A 21,574-nucleotide genomic window follows, 5' to 3' on the forward strand; every position below is an offset into this window, starting at 1 on the left:
GAGGTCAAAATTGACAATAAATAAATTTCCAATGAATAGCATGTATGTCATTATTATTATTATTATTATTATTATTATTAGTAGTAGTAGTAGTAGTAGTAGTAGTAGTAGTAGTATTGTTGTTGTTGTTGTTGTTGTTGTTGTTGGTTGTGGTGTTGTTATTATTATTGTTGTTGTTGTAGTTGTTGGTTGTGGTGTTATTATTATTGTTGTTGTTGTTATTATTATTATTATTGTTGTTGTTGTTGCTGGTGGTGGTGGTATTATTATTATTATGATTATTATTATGATGATGATTATTATTATTATTGTTGTTGTTGTTGTTGGTGGTGGTGGTATTATTATTATTATTATTATTATTATTATTATTATTATTATTATTATTATTATTATTATTATTGGATGTCCTTCAGCTCCCCATAGCGCCAGTAGAACATAGCAAAAGCGTCAGTAAAGTAAAAGGCGCACATAGATTACGTCATATCTTGTCGCCGACCTGTCATGCTATTTTGACATTTACAAAGTGTTAACGAGCGGTAGATAAAAGAAGGTAGAACAAATTAGATAAAATGTCTAAATTGCGGTGTTTAATAAATTATTAGAGAATGTGAAAGCTTATTTTGTGTAAGATGTGGAATAGCGTCAGAAGGTGAGGATTTTCATGGTTGTGTAGCATAGTTAGCATTTTAGTTAGCATTTTAAAGCTAGTTTCATTCATTCTGGGTGGCGATTGTTTTAGATATTAGAGATTTTTCACATATTTCAATGTATTTAGTGTTTGGATTAACAGTCTGTGAATGTCATGGAGTTTTGGTATTGTAAAAAATCAATAAGTAAGCAGTGTAGTTACACAGAAAAGGTTCAAATTCTATATTTATAATTCTATATTTATCGAGTCTTTTTTGTATTTGTTTCATAATGAATTTTTTGTTTTATCAAAATATCTAATTTCTTATTTTCATAATAAATTAATCTTTAAAACTGAAGACAATTGCTTAATGATGAACGTTTAATTTAAATTTAAACTGTATTTATTATTATTATTATTATTTTATTATTATATATTATTATAATATTATATTATTATTATATTATTATATATTATTGTAATATTATTATTATATTATTATATTTTGTTATAATAATAATAATAATATAATAATAACCAAATATAATAATATAATATTATTATTATTATTATTATTATTATTATTATTAACTGATTGTGTTTATTTCTGACTGAAATGAAAACAAATACGTAAAACTGAAATTTGTTAACAGTATAATTTTTTTTATTAGAAATTGTAGAATTTTAACTTTTAACAAATGCTGCTCGCAATTTAATCTATTTTAAAAATATGCCAAACAACAGTATTGAGCTATGACTATTCGCCATATGGATATTATATTGACCTTTTGTTCAGCCATATTAAATATATGTTGATGTTAAATAAATGTTGTAAATGTTTTTTAATGTCATTTTTATTATTATTTCTTGCAGCTCATGTCAGTTTTCAAATACAGCGAAGTCAAATATAATGATTTTTAAAAATAAAAAAAAATGTCATCTGTCTATTAGGCTCTCGACCATGACATGCTTGAATCTCTCCTTCCCTGGATCCTTACTGTCACATTTCCGTGGTGTCCAGCTGACAGTAAAAGCCCAGGTGAGATGTATCTCTCAGGGTGTGTTCAGGACCGACTCATCACCCCGACCTGCTCGCTCTCTCAGCTCCAGAAGCGTCCTGTCTGTGCCATCATTGTACCTGCAGCCGTGCAGCACGAGGCGCGTGAGCCAGGCCGGGTCCGGTTCCGGATGGTACGCGAGTGTGGCTGATTCTGCTCCAGTCCATTTCACAGAGCAGCTGCTGATCTCCAGCCAGCAGATGACGGCACTGCCATGGTGGGCGGGGATCATCTGCACCACGGTGGCATTGCGCACCGTCATCACTCTGCCGCTCGCCGTCTACCAGGCCACCATCATCGCAAAGGTCTCGTCTCATGCACTCACTTCTTCAACACTTGCTTTTTTTAGGGATCAAGAACTTTTATGCGTATACAAGAATTCAAGAATACAAATACAAGAATATTTTGAGTATTTCTTGCAGGCTGGGAAGAAGAAAGATGTAAAAACAAAATTTTAAAAGGTTTTTTAATAAAAAACAATTCATTGTAGTTAAAGGTGCATTAGGTAAGATTTTTATTCTAATATTTCTGTGAAGCAAAATTTGAGCTTTTATTTAGTTAAACCATCAGTTCTTCTAGTTATTACACAATTTGATTGGTCAGTTGATTGGTCAGTTCTATGGAACTAATGTGTCTGAGGGTGAAAAGAATTAGGTTCATGGACGATAAAATAGGAATGTTGCATGCATCATAGCTGTGTGTATGTTATCATCATTATATTGATGTAAAGGCACTTGCCATCTAACATTTGAGGATCATTTTCATTTCTGTATTCAATATAGCATTCAATATCAGAAAGAAAATGAATCAATTGAATAATTTCAACTGAACGAATCAATTTGAGTTGATTCATTTGACATCCATCGACTCACACAGCAGTCGTATCCATGGCGATGCCTTTCACAAGTGTGAATCACTCAGATCGAATATCAGATTGGATTTCTCTTTATTTTTCTTATTTTCTTTCTTTCTTTTTATAATCGGATATGGCAAAATGATTCAGCTCCTAATTTGACTCACTCGCTTTAGTCTTCTCAGTCTCCATGTTTTGTAGAAAATTATTCCTTCCCCTCCCTCGCATGTTCTCATCCCCCATCTGGGAGACATCTCGACTTAATACAGCTACACCGTTGGATTTTTTTCCCCTGGAAATGATCTTCTGACCTTCTGGAGAACATCTCGGCTTGTGTGAAGTAAACAGCCTCGAGCTCACAGACGCGAATAAGCGAATACGATGTTTATCTCCATCTCGTTCTAAAGATAACATCAGCACTGTTTATTTGTTAAAACAGTCTCTCTGCTGATTTCTTTTTATTTCACAAATCATCATATGCTTCTCAGAGGAATCTGTTCCCAGTAGCTCTTTTTTCCCACGTCGTTGTTGCTGTTTTTAAGCTCTCGTTCTTGGCTGTCGTTCAAAATGTCGTTCAGAATTTCCTCTCCAGAACTTTAAAGCGGCTGTAAGTAATTACAGCAGCTTGTGATGTCACACTGACACTGTAGATTTCTTCCATAACATGTCTTTTTTTAAATAAAACCTTATTTTAAAAAGTTTATTAGTTTGTAGAATGTCGATGTTATAATGTGGCCTCTTTAAATCGAAATAAATATTAAATATTGATTTGATTTGTTTCATTGCGTTTATACCGTTTGAGCCGCTAGTGCTGATCTGGGATCAGTGCTTCATGGTTGTTGATTTTTTTTCCTGTAATGAACAGATCATAGAGCTGATTCCATATCAGTGAGATTTTGTATTTTATTCACATCTTTATTTTGATTTCCTCTCAGCTAGATCGAAGCCTTGCAGAAGGAAATAGCAGAGTTAGCACAGAGGCTACGCTACGAGATCTCCGTCAGGGCCAAGGAGAAGGGCTGGTCTGAGAAAACGTGCAGGTAAGAACCACCTTAAACCACAATAAATGAGGATTATTATAATTATTACTATGTTTCTCAGCTTGGGGAAAGCAGAAGCGACCATTTTTTATACCTTTACGATGATACGATGAGCTAGCAATGCTGTTTTTTCAGGTGATGTTAGCTAAGCTTGTAACTAATTCTATCTAGCAGATTCTCAGGTTGTGTGCGCTTGCCTAGATACAGTTAATCCTCAGAGTGCTAGCTAGTTATTTAACCATCAGAGTGCTAGCTAGTTATTTAACCCTCAGAGTGCTAGTTAGTTATTTAACCATCAGAGCGCTAGCTAGTTATTTAACCCTCAGAGTGCTAGTTAGTTATTTAACCCTCAGAGTGCTAGTTAGTTATTTAACCATCAGAGCGCTAGCTAGTTATTTAACCCTAGAATGCTAGTTAGTTATTTAACCCTCAGAATGCTAGTTAGTTATTTAACCATCAGAGCGCTAGCTAGTTATTTAACCCTCAGAGTGCTAGTTAGTTATTTAACCATCAGAGCGCTAGCTAGTTATTTAACCCTCAGAGTGCTAGTTAGTTGTTTAACCCTCAGAGTGCTAGTTATTTAACCATCAGAGCTCTAGCTAGTTATTTAACCCTCAGAATTCTAATTAGTTATTTAACCCTCAGAGTGCTAGTTAGTTATTTAACCATCAGAGCGCTAGCTAGTTATTTAACCCTCAGAATGCTAGTTAGTTATTTAACCATCAGAGCGCTAGCTAGTTATTTAACCCTCAGAGTGCTAGTTAGTTGTTTAACCCTCAGAGTGCTAGTTAGTTATTTAACCATCAGAGCGCTAGCTAGTTATTTAACCCTCAGAATGCTAGTTAGTTATTTAACCCTCAGAGTGCTAGTTAGTTATTTAACCATCAGAGCTCTAGCTAGTTATTTAACCCTCAGAATGCTAGTTAGTTATTTAACCCTCAGAGTGCTAGTTAGTTATTTAACCATCAGAGCTCTAGCTAGTTATTTAACCCTCAGAATTCTAATTAGTTATTTAACCCTCAGAGCACTTTTTTGTTTTTGCACAGAGTTATTTTATATATATTGTGCAGTCTGTCAGGTTGGATTGTGAGAACTGCATAAATTTAAACAAAATGTCAGCTAGTAACATCTTACAATGTCTGTAAGCTTTAATAATGTTAGCTGTTAGCTAAAATAATGTAATCTTTAGCACAAATTCTAGCTAGTAATTACTTAGACTCGCTTAATTTGATTGTTATAACAATCCCCGGATAGCGGTTTTACAATCTGTCATGTTGTGTGGTGTTTGCTATATAGATTTAACCTTTAAAATGTTAGCTAGTAATTACTTGTTATTGTGTTAGCTAGCTTAATCTAAACTTTAGCTCAAATTCTAGCTAGTAATTACACAGTCTGTCAGGTTGTGTAGCGTTGGTTAGATAGATTTAACCTTCAGTATGCTAACTAATGCTAGCTTGAAATGGTGTGCTCTGTTTGTCAGGTTGCGTTATATATTAGCTGAACTGGTGTAGCTTAGCAAGACAGGTCACTTTAATCAGCTAAATAACAGAGAGTTTATGTTAGCTAGTAATTACTTCAGGAAACTGAATCTTAAGGCATGTCATGTTTTGCTTAAGTTAGCCATGAGAAATTACTTCAGGATTTCTGATGTCACTAACACACAGGTACCATTTTAAGAAGAATTTGCGGCGGATCGTGTCCGAGTTGTACGTGAGGGACAACTGCCACCCTTTCAAGGCCAGCTTGCTCGTCTGGGTGCAGTTGCCCATGTGGGTGAGCGTCTCTCTCGCCCTGCGTAACATTAGCGTGGGATTGGAACATGCCCCCTCTGGTAAGTCACCTCCTCATTTGCATAATTAACATGGATGAATTTCTTCTGTTTAAAAGTGGGCGGGGCAAATCTGAGTTGTTAGCGTCAGCCGTTTTTGTAGTGTTGGCTAAATGATCTGTGGAGAAATTATATTCCCTGGATAGAGAACTTACCCATAATGCACCACTGTGACACACGCTGTGATTTTCTTGTAGCGCTGCCTTTCCGACTGAATCTTGGCTAGCATTCAGAACATTCCACTGTGTTCCACTCAGCCGTTTTAAATTTCTGTGTGTGTGTGTGTGTTTTGCAGGATTGCAGCAGCAGCTGGCAGCAGGTGGCGCTCTCTGGTTTCCAGACCTTACAGTCCCAGACTCCACATGGATCATCCCTGTGTCTCTGGGTCTCATCAACCTGCTAATCACTGAGGTGACGACCACATTGAGGACATGTGTGTCTGTTTGTGTGCATGTGTCTTTGTGTGTGTGTGTGTTTGTGTCTGTATTTGTGTCTGTGTGTCTTTGTGTGTGTGTGTGTTTGTGTCTGTCTTTGTGTGTGTGTCTGTCTGTGTGTCTGTCTGTGTGTCTGTCTTTGTGTGCGTGTGTGTCTGTCTGTGTTTGTGTCTGTATTTGTGTCTCTCTGTGTGTGTCTGTTTGTGTGTGTGTGTGTGTGTGTGTAAAACCATTTTTAGGTCCAATATAATTATTGTAAATTTCTCAAAATAACACATTTTTTGTAACACATTCAGTTTTTTCTGTCATGGAGGAAATAATGCTTTTATCCTAGTCTCACATGAGACCAGAGGAAATCACACACACACACACACACACACACACACACACACACACACACAGTATCAATAAACAATAGAGCTAAGAGAAGGGTGGGATTTCCTTATTCCTGGCTTATAGACAGTTTATGGCACTTTAGAGGTTTAGATTAGAAGATTTAAGACGTTAAAATAAAAATAAAGTTGAAGTGAAAAATCTGTGAAAAGAAAAAAGCAGTTATGAAGTAACACTAAACATTGTGTTATACACAAAATACACAATTTTATTATGGCTTGAACAGGATTTAGTGTGTGTGTGTGTGTGATGGTTTTCGACAGGTTCACGCCCTGAGCAAGCTCGAACAGTCAAAGTTCCAGAAGTATGTGACCAACTTTATCAGAGGAATCTCTCTGGTCATGATTCCTTTAGCTGCCACCGTCCCTTCTGTAAGTGGTGTGTGTGTGTTTGTGTGTGTGTGTGTGTGTGTGTGTGTGTGTGTGTGAGAGAGAGAGAGAGATAATAAATAAGATATGTGATGTATTTTGTTCCAAACCGCTGATGTATTCCTAATTTTTACGCAAAATAGTCATTATTCGTTATTATTGTTAGCTGAAAGGAAATCGAGCAACGACTTGAAATTATTGGTGATGCTCCAAATATATTTTGGTGTAAAACATAAAATTTGCATTCAGCTACATAACCGGTCACTTCTTGCTATTCGTGGATGCCGGCTGTTTGTTTATCACGTTGGTTTTCCACTGAATCCCAAACTTCCTCCTATCTCTCTTTCTCTCTCTCACACACACACACACACACACCGTTTCATCTCTGCTGAAATCCACCTCAGGATCACAGCACTGACACTGTTGTGTCTATCTGCGCCGTTACATAACATTTATGTGAATACCAGCAGAGATGCTCTGACTGATTTTTGTCCCCAGCTAGAGAAAGCAGGAGAAAAGCCTCGTGTCTGCGGGAGACGTCCGATACGTCTGAAGCGTCCCAAACGTTTATCTTTATCCTCAGTTGTGTTATCGTTCTACTTTGGTGTTATGGCTTAAGTTTGCAGCCGTGTAGCATCTCAGATCAGCAACAAATACGAGCTTTAGACGTTACGTCTGGTTCTTGTACTTTCACGAATTTCATCCGTCGTAACAAAGTCACGTTTTACACGTTTTGCGTCGAATCTTTGATCGTCGTCCTGCGAGATTATCACTCAAAAATACAGAGCACAGAGCGTTTTGTTTCGTTCTTCTGTTCCACTTTAATTAACTTCTGTCGCTTTTCTTGCTTTTGGAGATGTCAAAAAAACAAAAAATAATCTTTGGATGACTTTAAGCGTAGACGTTGGGACTTTTAGCGCAAAGTTAGCTCATCAGTCTATAGAGCGAGATGTCAGATTTCTCGATGAAGTACAATATTAGCTAGCAGCGTTTTAGGAAATTAGCAGACTACATAAATAAGGCATATAGATTAGATTAGATTAGATTCAACTTTATTGTCATTACACATGTACAAATACAAGGCAACGATAGTAGCAAGTGCAGGATATACAGTTTGTACAAGATTTAATGAGTTAAATAAAATGGTGATATAGAAGTAATTTACAGATGTGTGTGTACTATGAACATAATATACAGATGAATATATATGTACTATGAATATAATGTACAGATGACTATTAGTATAAACTGAAATTTACAGAATGGAATGTGCTATAAACAAAATATATGGCTATTAATATAGCACCTTCTATTGTAGTGATTTGTGGGTGTGGCCAGGTCAAGCTAACTGTACTAGCTAATCTTTATCATTATATCTTTTAAATACATGTTGTATGTAACCAGATCCCATGAACCCACTATTTCTTGTAGAATTGCATGAGGAATTTCCACAGTCGCTAACGTATATAGAAATTAAATTGTTCCTAGCACAAACTTATGCTTTGTTTTTTTTTTTTTGAGCCACTGTTTACTTTTAAATAGTTTTCCGTTTCTCTTTTCCTGCTCTAGTCAATGGCGCTGTATTGGCTCAGCTCCAGCAGCATCGGTCTGGCTCACAACCTCCTCCTGCGTTCTCCACGCTTCCGTGCTCTCTGCCGAATCCCGCCGTCTCACTCGGACTCTCAAACTCCCTACAGGGACATCGCTGCTGCGTTCGTGACCAAATACATGAAATAAACTCATAAAAACATCACCGTAGGTTGGTCAGGTTCAGCGTGATGCCGATACACCATCTGTCTTCTCTGTTCCTGGACATCACGATGGACGTTCGTGAAAAAACGATAAACAGGAAGACTAAAGAATTTCCAGCATAAACAGTTTTGGTGTTGAGGTAGAAATATTTTGAAAGGACTTCTTAAGCATCCTGTAAACTTTGTGTGGGAGTAAACTAAAGTAAAAGAAGGTCTGTTCTTCACTCTTCCTCCTCGTTCTTTTGCTCTTGTGATGAATATTTACATTTACAGCATTTAGCAGACACACTTATCCAGAATGACTTACATTTTTATTATGATTTATACAACTGTGCAATTGAGGGTTAAGGGCCTCGCTCAGGGGCCCGGCAGTGGAACCTTGGTGGACCTGGGATTCAAACTCACAACCTTCCGATCAGTAGTATATATATAGTAATATAGTGTGTGGAACTAACTGGGAATTAACAGAGATCTCCGTCCTCTTCGGAAATGAATTGTACGTGTAAATTCGTTTTCATTAAATTCGTGAGATTCTGTTTATTATTATTATTATTTGTATTATCAATATTATTATCATCATCATTATTATTATTACTACTACTACAAACTATTTTGTATTTGCATTGTCCAGAATTTAATGATAAAATGTCATGTGACATGAGATACAGTACATTCAGCATCAGGTTCTGATTCTAGGCGTGTCCAGTAGGCGGGGTTTAACTTTATCTCTGGCTCTATGCGTCTCTTCTCCGTCTGCAAGACTAGAATCAGCGCTGCGACGCACCGGACGCGCTCGTGCACCCCGGTTATCTGTTCCAGTCATGATGCTGTGGGTTTTAATCCTCCCGGCGCTCACCGCCGCTGCTGTCTCGCGCGTCCAGCGCTCCTGCGGCCCATGTGAGCCGAGCTCGTGCGCCGCGCTGCCGGTCACCGGGTGCGCGTTCCGTGTGATGGACGCGTGTGGATGCTGCGAGCTGTGCGCCGCCGGAGAGGGAGAGACGTGCGGGATGCGCGGCTCCGTGGTTACGCGCTGCGCGCCCGGTCTCGAGTGCGTGAAACCGCGTCAGGACAAGAAAACGGCGAAGAAAAAGTCCGAGCCAGGCGTGTGCACGTGTAAAAACGGTGACTACGAGGTGTGCGGCTCGGACGGTGTGGAGTACCGGAGCGTGTGCGAGCTGAGAGCAGCGAGTGCGTCCGCGGAGCGTCAAGAAAAACCCGGGATTAAAGTGCAAAACAAGGGCAAGTGCGCTAAAGGTGAGGGGTCTAAAAGTACCGCATTAAAGTACACAACAAGGGCAAGTGCGCTAAAGGTGAGGGGTCTAAGGGCAAGTGCGCTAAAGGTGAGGGGTCTAAGGGCAAGTGCGCTAGAGGTGAGGGGTCTAAGGGCAAGTGCGCTAAAGGTGAGGGGTCTAAGGGCAAGTGCGCTAAAGGTGAGGGGTCTAAAAGTACCGCATTAAAGTAAACAACAAGGGCAAGTGCGCTAAAGGTGAGGGGTCTAAGGGCAAGTGCGCTAAAGGTGAGGGGTCTAAGGGCAAGTGCGCTAGAGGTGAGGGGTCTAAGGGCAAGTGCGCTAAAGGTGAGGGGTCTAAAAGTACCGAATTAAAGTACACAACAAGGGCAAGTGCGCTAAAGGTGAGGGGTCTAAGGGCAAGTGCGCTAAAGGTGAGGGGTCTAAAAGTACCGCATTAATGTACACAACAAGGGCAAGTGCGCTAAAGGTGAGGGGTCTAAGGGCAAGTGCGCTAAAGGTGAGGGGTCTAAAAGTACAAGGGCAAGTGCATTGTAAAATAATCCCAAATATAACTCCACTAAAATTATATATTCACATATATTTGGTGGATTTTTAGGGCTTCTATTAAATAAGATTAAAAAAATGTTTAATTTTGTTTAAAAACATTTTTAAAACCCAGCTATTTCAGTCTGTTTGTTTAGTCCAAGTTTTGTGCTCCATCTTCATCAGACACTCCTTAAGGCTCCTGGACTAAAAATACTCGAGTCCTCGTCCCTCATGATTTAACCTGTGTTGTTGATTCTCAGATCTGATTGGTCAATTGATCATGATACACACTGGACAATAGATTCCTTAGAAATGAGTCACAGTGATTGATATCACTGCCATGGAAAAGGATAAGTGGGCTTACACACACACACACACACACACACACACACACACACACACACACACACAGAGGGAATGCACTGTATAAGCAAGCCGGGGGCTGTTGTTTTTCATACAGGGTGACTCCCGGACCATATCCCTGAGCAGACATTCCATCGTTTGAAATTCCTTCGTTTCAGGGGGGATTAGGATACAAGCATACACACGCATACACACACAGACCACATGCCCTGAGATTGACGGCAAACCTTTTCTTTTTCAACCTTCCGCCTTATTGATTTTCTCTCCATTTATTCACTTTTCTCTCTCCTCTCTCAGCTCCTGTGATAGTTACGAGTCCGGGTCAGGTCTGGAACGTCACCGGTGCTCAGGTGTACCTCAGCTGCGAGGCCATCGGTGTCCCCACCCCGGTGCTCAGCTGGAGGAAGGTACAGTCCTCAATACACCCAGTAACTCACTCAAACATTTTCTCACCAAGCTTGAGGAAGTTTTGCTGGAAGACGACCTGAAAAATCTTTACTACTGCCAAGCTGCTACTATAGAGCAAGGGCCATCCATGGGGGCGGAGCTTTATAATGTCCAAATAGGTAGATTAGCATGTTCTGTGTTTGTATTTTGGGGACCTGTATATTGGGGACGCTGGTGAACAGGATGTAGTGTGTTAACTCTTAGAGCCGAGTTCAGGATGTTTGCTGCGATGTGTTAAACGATTCTGAGAGCAGATGTCGTGTTTGATAAAACTTTTCTTCTCCCTAAATTCCACCCGTTTTCCGGCTGTATTGTTTCCACACGACGTTATTCATAGCACACACACACACACACACACACACACACACATTCTCAGTGACGTATTGCACAGTTTTTCTGAACGAAGAGGCATTTAATTTATGAGCCAGAACAAACAGAGTGATTAATGAGGTAGATGTTTATCACAAGACGTTGTGATAAGTCTGTGAAATAAATAATAAACCTCTCTGTCATCAACGATGGTGTGATACGATGAAGCAGGTCTGTGTTTTATTCCTGTTATACCACAGCCGTGAGGATTTTCTGCCAGTTTTTATCCGTTTATAGTTGCATTCCATGTTGTTTAACTTCAGTCTACAGTCGAAACTAATCTACGAGTTACAAGGCGAACCGAGTCTTGTTCCAGACTTCGTAAACATTTCCTCACTAAGTAAAACATGGGAAAAGAGGAATTAAGCACTGTGGGATGTGCAGTTATAGGAAAAGTATTAAGTTGATTCCTGAGATGAATCAGAGTCACCTCAAAGTTGATTCATTCCCTATAAGCTTTCATTAGTTTAATGAGTTTAATCATATATCAGTGCTGAACTAACTCTCTCTCTCTCTCTCTCTCTCTCTCACTCACTCCTCTCTCTCACTCACTCCTTCTCTCTCTCATTCCTTCTCTCTCTCTCGCCCTCCTTCTCCTTCTCTCTCACTCTCTCTCTCTCTCTCTCTCTCTCCTTCTCCTTCTCTCTCTCTCTCTCTCTCTCTCGCTCACTCACTCCTCTCTCTCACTCACTCCTTCTCTCTCTCTCGCCCTCCTTCTCCTTCTCTCTCTCACTCTCTCCTTCTTTCTCTCTCTCTCTCTCTCTCTCTCCTTCTCTCTCTCACTCTCGCTCCTTCTCTCTCTCCTTCTCTCTCTCTCTCTCTCCCTCCTTCTCCTTCTCTCTCTCTCTCGCTCACTCACTCCTCTCTCTCTCTCCCTCCTTCTCCTTCTCTCTCTTGCTCCTTCTCTCTCCTTCTCTCTCTCTCCCTCCTTCTCCTTCTCTCTCTCTCTCCCCTTCTCTCTCTCTCCCTCCTTCTCCTTCTCTCTCTCTCTCCCCTTCTCTCTCTCCCCTTCTCTCTCACTCTCCCTCCTTCTCTCTCCTTCTCTCTCTCTCCTTCTACTTCTCTCTCTCTCCCTCCTTCTCCTTCTCTCTCTCTCACTCACTCACTCCTTCTCTCTCTCTCTCTCTCTCTCTCTCTCCCTCACTCCCTCCTTCTCTCTCTCTCTCCCTCCCTCACTCACTCCTTCTCTCTCACTCACTCACTCCTTCTCTTTCTCTCTCTCCCTCCCTCTCTCCCCTCACTGTAGATCACAGGCAATAACCAGAAGTCACAGCTGCTCCCTGGAGACGAAGACAACCTTGCCATCCAGATGAGAGGAGGCCCGGAGAAGCACGAGGTCACCGGATGGGTTCTGGTGAGTTTTTCTGATTTTGTTTCTTGACATGACAAATCTTCTTACACGAGAACTTCTGAACGTTAGGAAGGAAGCATTTATTTTTACATAGAAGACATTCCTGGTTTATTGTTTAAAAGGTTTGAGCGTCGATGTCTGGAGGATTTCCCGGTGTTCTGGGTTCTTCCTGTTGATGTAGAACCCAGCCATCAAACTATATTATATTAACTCCTTCATGTTAGACACCTCGCTTCCTGATATTGTTATAGAGTTTCATTCACATTCATTATATTCTGTGTAGAAATTGATCCAAATATTAACAATTTCTGACCATTTCTTGTCCTTTTTCTCTCAACTGCATCACTGTATTTTAATAAACTTGACAATTCCTCCATTTTACCGCATCTATACTTTCAGCTTAATACGTTTGTTGTATTTTACGACTAAATAATTTTAGATATAGAATATCATTAAAGAATGTTAGCGTTTTGTAAGAATGAGTTTCGTTAACGCGAGGACTCGGAGCTTGTATAGATTTTTTCTTTGTTGTAAACACCAGCAGGATTTTTAGTTTACGGTTGCTCGATGAAAAGCAGCATCACGTTGTGAAGATAAAGAACCGCGTGTGTGTGTGTGTGTGTTTCTCAGATCTTTCCCCTGACCAAGGACGTAGCCGGGACGTACGAGTGTCACGCCACCAACACCAAGGGTGAAGCCTCAGCCACAGGCACCATCCACGTGGTCGAGTCCATCGACGACATTCCCTCCCAAAAGGGTGAGACGGCAGGATTTAATTTAAATTTAAAACAAACCCATCATTCTTCTGTCTTTCAGAGCAGCGCTGCCTGTACACGTGTTCAGACACGTGAGCATTTTTCCTCGTGTCTGAACACGCAAGCAGCTGCCTGAACAATCTGGTGAGACCGCAGTTGATTTAGTGTCCCAGAGTCTAGTGTCCCAAGTTGTTTTACTCACTAAATTCCACCAAAAATTAGGTGTTAAACAGCTTTTAGGGCTTAAAGCCAAATGTCTGACGTTATACTCACTCCAATAAGAAGTGGATCTGAATGGAAGCTTTTACTGGTTTAATGTTCAAATGTTTGAGTTTACTTTATAAAACAAAGAAAGCACATGAGCAGAGTTTACCTCATTTTACCTCATAGCACACCGGTCCAGTGAAAATCAAGAAAACCAGTCCCAAATACATCAACCTCAAACACAACAAACTACATTCTTATTTGCAGTAAACTTTACGAATTGCCCCATGGTACATGCCTTACCTTCTGACCCCTTTCTCACCCCAAGACCCTTGGGCAGACCCCAAGTAAGCATAGGTGAGACGCTAGGACACAAAGAATAACAAAAGCTTGCTAGCGTCCAGCTATTCTAGTAGCGATGGCTACTAGCATAAGGCTGGATGCAGCTTTTTAAATCCAAAACCCCGCCCCTTTTACGGTGTCTCTGCATTCCTATTGGTCAGGTCGTTTGTGCCGCATGCACTCTGATTAGTCAGGCCATGTTAATAAGGATTGTTTAGTGTGTAGAAGAAGAGCAGAGAAAATACCCATAGGAGAGAGAGAGAGAGAGAGAGAGAGAGAGAACAAACATTCATAGCTGCTATAATGTCAGCAGTAACAAAAGCTGCTACTGAATGTAAATATAAATGGATAAAAATATATTTTCTCAGATTAATAAAAAAAAAGAAATGGCTAGTCTAATGTGTTTGTGTGTGTGTGTGTGTGTGTATGTGTGTGTGTGTGTGTGTGTGTGTATGTGTGTGTGTGTGTGTGTGTGTAGTGGCCCAGGATGATGAGCTGTAAGAAGGATGTGTGTGTTCACCCCGACGCCACCTCCTGGAAGATAAGGACTGGAATGAGCAGAGAACATCATAACACACACACACACACACACACACACACACACACACACACACACACACACACACACACACACACACACACACACACACACACATACATACCTATGACACACTACACATGAACAGCACCAAGGTTTTAGACATGACTAGACACTGAAATTTATCTGCACACACACACACACACACACACACACACACACACACACTGTTATATCCATGTCCTTTTCTCCATAGCTTTTGACACACCAATCAGAAGATTCAGATGGAGATAGATAAGTCTCCAGACCCTTGTTTTCTTGTTCCTAGTTAGAGATAAAATATCTATTTGTATTTCCGACGTCTTCTCGTACATCACGTACTCGCTACACTGAAGAGTTTTTGAGACCAGGAGCAACATCAAGTATAGAAAGATGAACGTGCAAAAAAAAAAAAAAGAGAGCCAGAATGTGGAAGTTGTTCATGGAGAGAGAGAGAGAGAGAGAGAGAGAGAGAGAGATGGTGCTAAATTCTTTTCTATGAAACATTTAAATATAATTTTACACACAGTTACAATCAACTAATGCACTTATTTTCACATATCAATAAAGAGATTATGATGTGACGCAGTTTAATATGTGACCTTTTTTTTTTTCCCCCTCACACAAGGCGGATACACAGGGTATGAGGCAAACGTGCTAACCACTAAATAAAAATAAATAAATAAACTAAGGTTTGTGCCATGTTGCGGATGAGATAAAGATAAATCACCCAAAAGAGCAGTAAGTCTTCAGCCTGTCTGTGGCTCATTGAGTAAGTGTATGGGTTTATTACCCATATGGGTCTTGGTTCAAGCCCATGCTCAGGTGAAACTGATCAGGCTTTTTACTCCATAAACACATGCCTTAGTGTGTATGAGGTTTTAAATTAAAAGATAAAGCCCCCCCCAAAAAAAAGGAGTGTGTCAGCTCTGTGGCTCAGTGGGTTAAAGGTGTGTGCTGGTCTCAGGAGAACCTCGGTTCGAGACCCTCACTGGGGAGCAGGTTCTGGACTCGGGTGGGACTGTAAAATCCGGCAAAGAGAAAGAAAGAAAGAGAGAAAGTCCGGTCTGTCCCACCTGGGGCTCCGGGAGAGGTGAAAGGTGGGGTTATGTTACGCTGAGGTGTGTATGTCTAATATATTTATTTTAATTTTATTATACATTTTCATTTATTTTTTTTACTTATTTTTATTATACATTTTCAGTTTCCCCCCTTTTTTAATATATTCATTTATTTACTTTTTCATCTTTTTTTTGTATTTTTTTTACATTTACTTTTTAATCACTATGCTGTACTATGTTTTGTTTTACTATACTACACAACAATACACTATACTACACACTACTACACACTACACTACACTACTCAACACTAAACTACACTACACAACACTATACTACACTTTTTTTGTGCATTCATCTTTCAAACACACGTCTGAGTGACAAAAAAAGACACATGACGAGGTTTGAACCATCAACCTCAAGGTTTAAAGGCAGCAGCTTTTACAAAGAGCTACAAAGCTTCGCAAGAACCCTGATGTCTATCCTAAATACCGTTGTTCTCCATCCTACTGCGTCTCACACCAGCCTGAGGTGGGACTCAAGAGGAGCTTCTGACTGATACACAACACAGACGGTTTAAAGCTCAGACTGTTAAGACACACTGACTCTATTTGTGCCAGAGAGATTTTTCCCCCCAGTTATTTTCTAGGCACAATAACTTCCATAACTGTGTTTGGTTTTCATCACAATAAAATAAAATCTAGAATCCTATCTTTGAATATTTTCTCATCTAAATAAAAAACAGTGGATTAAAATTAAAACCTGGACGTTTCTAAGACACTAAAACTGTAATCGGTGCTTAGATCTCGTCTCGAGGCTGCAGGACGCCTGAGTGAATCCGTCTGGGTTTTATTACACAGAGCATGTGTTTAGTTTTTTTATTCTAATTTATTTAGATTTTCATTTATTAGATTTATTTATTGATTTTATTTAAATGTATTTATTTTATTCGAAAAAATATCTGTGCGGAAAAAAAAAAAAGTAAAATTTTGGTAAAAAAGTTTTTTTTTTTTAAAAGTTTACAGCCCAATGTCTTCAAAGGTGCCAATACTTTCACACCAACCATGCTACATATTTATATGCAATGTACATGATGTACTTGACACATGACTGTATCGATGTGTGTGTGCCATCAGAAAAAAAATTCAAATACGAATAAAAAAAAAAAAATTCTTTTAGACCAATGTTAAGTAAATCTACAAAGAATCTTAGTATTTATAATAAAATTAATAATAATAATAATAATAATAAAAAATTATTATTATTAGAAGAATCATTTCAGGAATTACTGGGAACATATTTTACAAAAAACTTGGGATTTTGCAGATGAGATTTTTTCTATCAAAGAATTAACAAGCAACAAAAACCCGAAACAACAAAAAGCTTTATTTCATTCAACATTGTACAAAAACAACCGAAACGCTAACGACACAAACAGTACGGCGACCGAGCCTGGCTTTACCCCCGCTCGTTTCCCATGATTCAGCGGGGCGGAGTTTAGGTGGTCATCATGCGCGGGGCGATGCTCATGGACATGAGCTCCTGGAACAGAAGCTTGCAGGCGTACGGCAGCCGCACCAGCGAGATCTGTGACGCGGAGGTCGAGAGGTTACGTGCTGATACAACGGAGGAAGAAACGTAACGAAAGCAGATAAAAAAAGTAACGTCTCTGACCTGAGTCTTGTTGCGGCAGCCCCTGCACTCGTAGGTGTGTGTGCGCGTGTTGGCGATGGCCATGAGGCCACACAGGTTACACACGTGCACCTGGTAAGGATCGGACGCCTCGAACAGCCGCTCCCTCAGGAACTGAGCTGCACCGTGAGCGATCTGACAATCTCGCTCCATCTCGCCGAACCGCAGACCTCCGTCTCTGTACAACACGGCGAACACGTCAGTATATTCTACAGCACGATGTCTGTGCGCACGTCAAGGACGAAGTACGGTGTAGCGTGCACGTGCGTCTCACCGTGATCTACCCTCCATGGGCTGCCTGTTGAGGATCTGGACGGGACCTCGTGCCCTCGAGTGGATCTTATCGTCCACCATGTGTTTGAGGCGCTGGTAGTAAGTCGGGCCGAGGAAGATCTGAGAGGTCAGCTTTCGACCTGTGAACCCGTTATACAGCACCTACAGGACCCGAGAGAGCACAGGATGTCTCCAGAGAATTACACACACACACGCCTAAATTCTATTAACATTATAATAATAATCTGACCTCGTTTCCTCTCAGGTGGTAGCCGTATTCAGACAGGAGGTTGGACACTTTCTGTACGTTCACAGCATCGTTGAACGGTGTGGCGTCGCCGATCTCGCCTTTATTCGCAGAAACCTGTTTTGCAGAAGACGCAGAAGACGGTTTCAGGTGAAACCAAATCTCACAAATCCATCTGTGTGTGTGTGTGCGTGTGTGTGTGTGTATACCTTCCCCTGCAGACACTCGATCAAGTGACCGACTGTCATTCTGGAGGGGATGGCGTGGGGGTTGATGATGATGTCTGGGGTGATTCCTTCGCAGGTGAAGGGCATGTCCTGTACAGACAGAGCAGGAGGAGTAAGTGCTAAATGACTATAATATCTGTAACCCTTTTCCCCAGATTATAATCTGTTCATCTGTGTGTGATGACGTATATAACATTCTCACCTCCTGCCTGTACTGAATCCCACAGGTTCCCTTCTGTCCGTGTCGACTGGCGAACTTGTCTCCGATCTGAGGGATTCGAACCGAACGTACCTGCGGAAAACAAACCCGGAGACGAATGAGCACGGGTTCACAGCTACGATGAACTCCCTGCATCAGCAGCGAGGAAGGCCGCACCCACCCGGATCTTGCAGAACTTATAGCCCTCCTGGTTGAGCGTGACCATGACCTGGTCGACGATGCCGGTTTCGCTGGTGCGCAGGAACGTGCTGCAGTCTCTCTTCGTGTGGCGCCGGTTCGTGCTGTCGAGCTCGTCGTCGTTTTCGGGCAGGGTGACCGTCTTCCCGATGATCACGTCCTCGCCGGACACGCGCACGCCCGGCGCTATCAGGCCGTCGTCGTCCAGCTTATCGTAAATGGCGTGACGCATTCCTGAGAGAGACGGGAGATACGACGATGTCGCGCGGTTTCGTTATCATCAGTAACTAGACCTAGAACTTTAGCAGACTGGAGCTCGGTTTAATCAGTGACTCACCTTGACACTCTTCACGCTTCGGTTTCTCGAAAATCTCCTCCTGGTCGAAGCCTTTCTTTGACTCCTGCTCTTTATAGGAGCGGTAGAACACCGACCTGAAAACAAAACACAACACGTGTGTAACTCCTTCCGCCTTCGGTCCTGAGAGGGGTTTATAGTGAGCGTGGTTTGGTTCTGCGCCGTTTAATCGGTGTGTCGAAGCACAAGACGTACCTGAAGAAGCCTCGGTCCACGGCGGAGCGGTTCATGATGACGGAATCCTCCTGATTGTAACCCGTGTATGACGCAATGGCCACGATGGAGTTGATACCTAGAAGAACAGACGGATTTTAACGTCCGTGTTCAAAACGACGTGCTCTCTGGGTCGGGAGCGGCACGTTGTCGATCACAGCGGCCCGACGCCAACAGGATGCGACACCGAGACCTTTATGATCCGCTCCAATGTGCAACAGATAGAACAGGAGTAACATGGGATTAGTGTGTAGCGTCACCTGCTGGCAGTTCTCTGAAGCGCAGGTACTCCATGGAGCGTGTGGTGACCAGAGGCTTCTGTGGGTAGTACAGCACGTGAGCCAGCGTGTCCATACGCACGTGGAAGTTGGTGATGTACACACCCATAGCCTGCTTCCCCATAGCAGACTGGTAGGTGTTCCTGGGAGACTAGAGACACAAACACACACAATGTGCAGGTCGTGTGTGTGTTATTACGATGACGGACAATGAGATTGTGTGTGTTGTGTGTGTGTGTGTGTACCTGATTGTGATCAGGGAATGGAATGATGGATGCACACACTCCCAGGATCATGGATGGATGGATCTCACAGTGAGTGTAGGTGGAGCAGTAGGCCACGCCCTTCTCCTGGAGGTCATCTGGGGTCATGGCTAACATCACAGTCTCCTCCTCTAATGTATCGATATACTCAACTACGCCGCTCGCCACCAGGTCCTGCCAGCTACACACACACACACACGCACACAGACAGACACACGCACACAGACAGACACACGCACACAGACAGACACACGCACACAGACAGACACACGCACACAGACAGACACACGCACACAGACAGACACACGCACACAGACAGACACACGCACACAGACAGACACACGCACACAGACAGACACACGCACACAGACAGACACACAATAAGGATGCGTATGAATTCAACGTTAGAACAGAGTCATCCAGGACATTCCGTACCTGTAGTTGTTGTACTCTCGCTCTTTGAGCTGATCGATGTGGCGTCTCTTCAGCAGGAGCTTCTGCTTCTCCACAATAAGCAGCGGGCGACAGATCCGCCCGGCGTCCGTGTAAATCCGGATCTCTCTCTCTCGGATATCACGGATCATGGACACCTGCGTGGAGGAAACTTGTTAGCTTGAGCAGCTTTCTGGGAGCTTTTTTGTTCAAACGGTGGCTCCTTTTTTTTTTTTATTTTTTTTTTTTACCTCAGACACAATGATGTCCATCTGCCTCCTGAGCTTCCTCAGAGTGTTCATCAGCTGCTCGGGGTCTTTGTGGATTCCTACCCAGCAGCCGTTCACGAAGATCTTCGTAGCGCTGGACGAGAACGGAAAGATTTCGTACGTTAGCGCGATCGCAAAGCTTGTTTTCATAAACATCAGCATTGTCTTAGGAGACTGACTCTGCAATCGCAGCAGGTGAGATCTCCTCCAGGTTCTCCATGCTCCACTCCTCCAAGAACTCCAGAATGGGAGACGGCTGAGAACCCACAGAGATGTACGCCATCAGTGCCAAGTTCTTCACCAGCCCTACAGCGTGGCCCTGTGTACACACACACACACACACACACACTTTAAGGAATCTGAAACCTCCATCATGTTTATTTCTCTCCTCCGTTTTGTTTTGCTCGTCAGTACCTCGGGCGTCTCGGCGGGACACACCATACCCCACAGGGTGTTATGGAGCTGCCTCGGCTTCGCCAGTTTGCCGTCTCGGCCGATGGGCGAATTGACGCGGCGGAGGTGAGAAAGCGTCGAGGCGAACGTCAGTCTGTTCAACACCTGAAGAGCGACGGCACAGACGACCTTTAATACGCTTAGATTCAAATTTATTCATAAAGACAATAATGTCTGCTGCGACGGCTGAGTGACATATGGGGATAAATTACAGGCATCGTCATTATATATTTATTTATTATACTTATACAAGTTTGCAAATGGACGGACGTTAAACTGTAGAGTTTGTCACAATGTTTTTCTGTAATATATTTTTATTCCAAGATACATTTAAGCTAATAAATGCAACCTGACTGCTTAAAATTATGTAATTAATCTAAAAAAAAAATATATATGTATATATATAAAATAATAATAATAACAATAAATTATCTAATAAATAAATACATTTCTAATAAATTTTAATTTATTTAACTTAAATTGTAATGTAAAGTTTACATTAAACTTTAATGTAAGTGTAGTTTTGCAAACATTAAATAAATGTCAATAAATAATTGTTTATAAATGTAAATACGATCGCTATCGTGATTGTTTCCTGCAAGCAAAATAAAAAAAAAAGTTTTAATAAAAATCAGTTTAATAATGAATTTTAAAGCTTGAGGCTTATGATACGATTTCAAACCAGATTAAAATGATTAATTAGCTATTAACTGAATTCCCACGTATCCGTGTACATCACGGCGAGATCACCTGAGACACTCCGGCTCGAGCCTGATGGGCTTTTTTGACGTCGCCCCAGTTCCCTGTGGCCAGCGAATACTTCAGTCCGTCTGAGATGATTCGTGTTTTGATGGCCAGTTCCAGGTTGAAGTCTTT

At 41.4% G+C, this 21,574-nt stretch overlaps 3 protein-coding genes across 3 annotated transcripts in view; 2 read left to right on the forward strand and 1 right to left on the reverse strand.

Moving 5' to 3' along the window:
• The first annotated feature begins 493 nt into the window (after nt 1-493).
• On the forward strand, nt 494-8,565 carry LOC132860840 (cytochrome c oxidase assembly protein COX18, mitochondrial). Its single transcript, XM_060892115.1, has 7 exons — nt 494-649; nt 1,580-1,991; nt 3,479-3,579; nt 5,244-5,410; nt 5,703-5,818; nt 6,498-6,605; nt 8,172-8,565. Exons 1-7 carry the CDS (start codon nt 630-632, stop codon nt 8,337-8,339), a joined length of 1,092 nt encoding a protein of 363 aa, XP_060748098.1. The 5' UTR covers nt 494-629; the 3' UTR covers nt 8,340-8,565.
• Nucleotides 8,566-9,089: 524 nt separating this feature from the next.
• igfbp7 (insulin-like growth factor binding protein 7) lies at nt 9,090-15,132 on the forward strand. The gene is given in 6 exon segments (XM_060892116.1): nt 9,090-9,155; nt 9,157-9,607; nt 10,791-10,900; nt 12,556-12,663; nt 13,291-13,417; nt 14,440-15,132. Coding segments are annotated over 6 exon segments (885 nt in total). The 3' UTR covers nt 14,463-15,132.
• Nucleotides 15,133-16,965: 1,833 nt separating this feature from the next.
• The window catches only part of polr2b (RNA polymerase II subunit B), a 9,065-nt gene continuing 4,456 nt past the window's right edge, over nt 16,966-21,574 (reverse strand). The window contains exons 10-25 of the mRNA XM_060892325.1: nt 21,449-21,574; nt 20,660-20,803; nt 20,425-20,564; nt 20,228-20,339; nt 19,980-20,134; nt 19,527-19,725; nt 19,264-19,432; nt 18,986-19,082; nt 18,773-18,867; nt 18,419-18,669; nt 18,241-18,330; nt 18,021-18,128; nt 17,815-17,928; nt 17,566-17,726; nt 17,274-17,469; nt 16,966-17,186 (exon numbers count right to left, since the gene is read on the reverse strand). The exon at nt 21,449-21,574 is cut by the window's right edge and continues 61 nt beyond it. Of these exons, the coding sequence (XP_060748308.1) occupies nt 17,097-17,186; nt 17,274-17,469; nt 17,566-17,726; nt 17,815-17,928; nt 18,021-18,128; nt 18,241-18,330; nt 18,419-18,669; nt 18,773-18,867; nt 18,986-19,082; nt 19,264-19,432; nt 19,527-19,725; nt 19,980-20,134; nt 20,228-20,339; nt 20,425-20,564; nt 20,660-20,803; nt 21,449-21,574 (2,247 nt within the window). The 3' untranslated portion in view covers nt 16,966-17,096. The remainder of the gene's footprint in view (nt 17,187-17,273; nt 17,470-17,565; nt 17,727-17,814; nt 17,929-18,020; nt 18,129-18,240; nt 18,331-18,418; nt 18,670-18,772; nt 18,868-18,985; nt 19,083-19,263; nt 19,433-19,526; nt 19,726-19,979; nt 20,135-20,227; nt 20,340-20,424; nt 20,565-20,659; nt 20,804-21,448) is intronic.

The sequence above is a fragment of the Tachysurus vachellii genome, chromosome 18 (assembly GCF_030014155.1).
Source record: "Tachysurus vachellii isolate PV-2020 chromosome 18, HZAU_Pvac_v1, whole genome shotgun sequence".
NCBI lineage: Eukaryota > Metazoa > Chordata > Actinopteri > Siluriformes > Bagridae > Tachysurus > Tachysurus vachellii.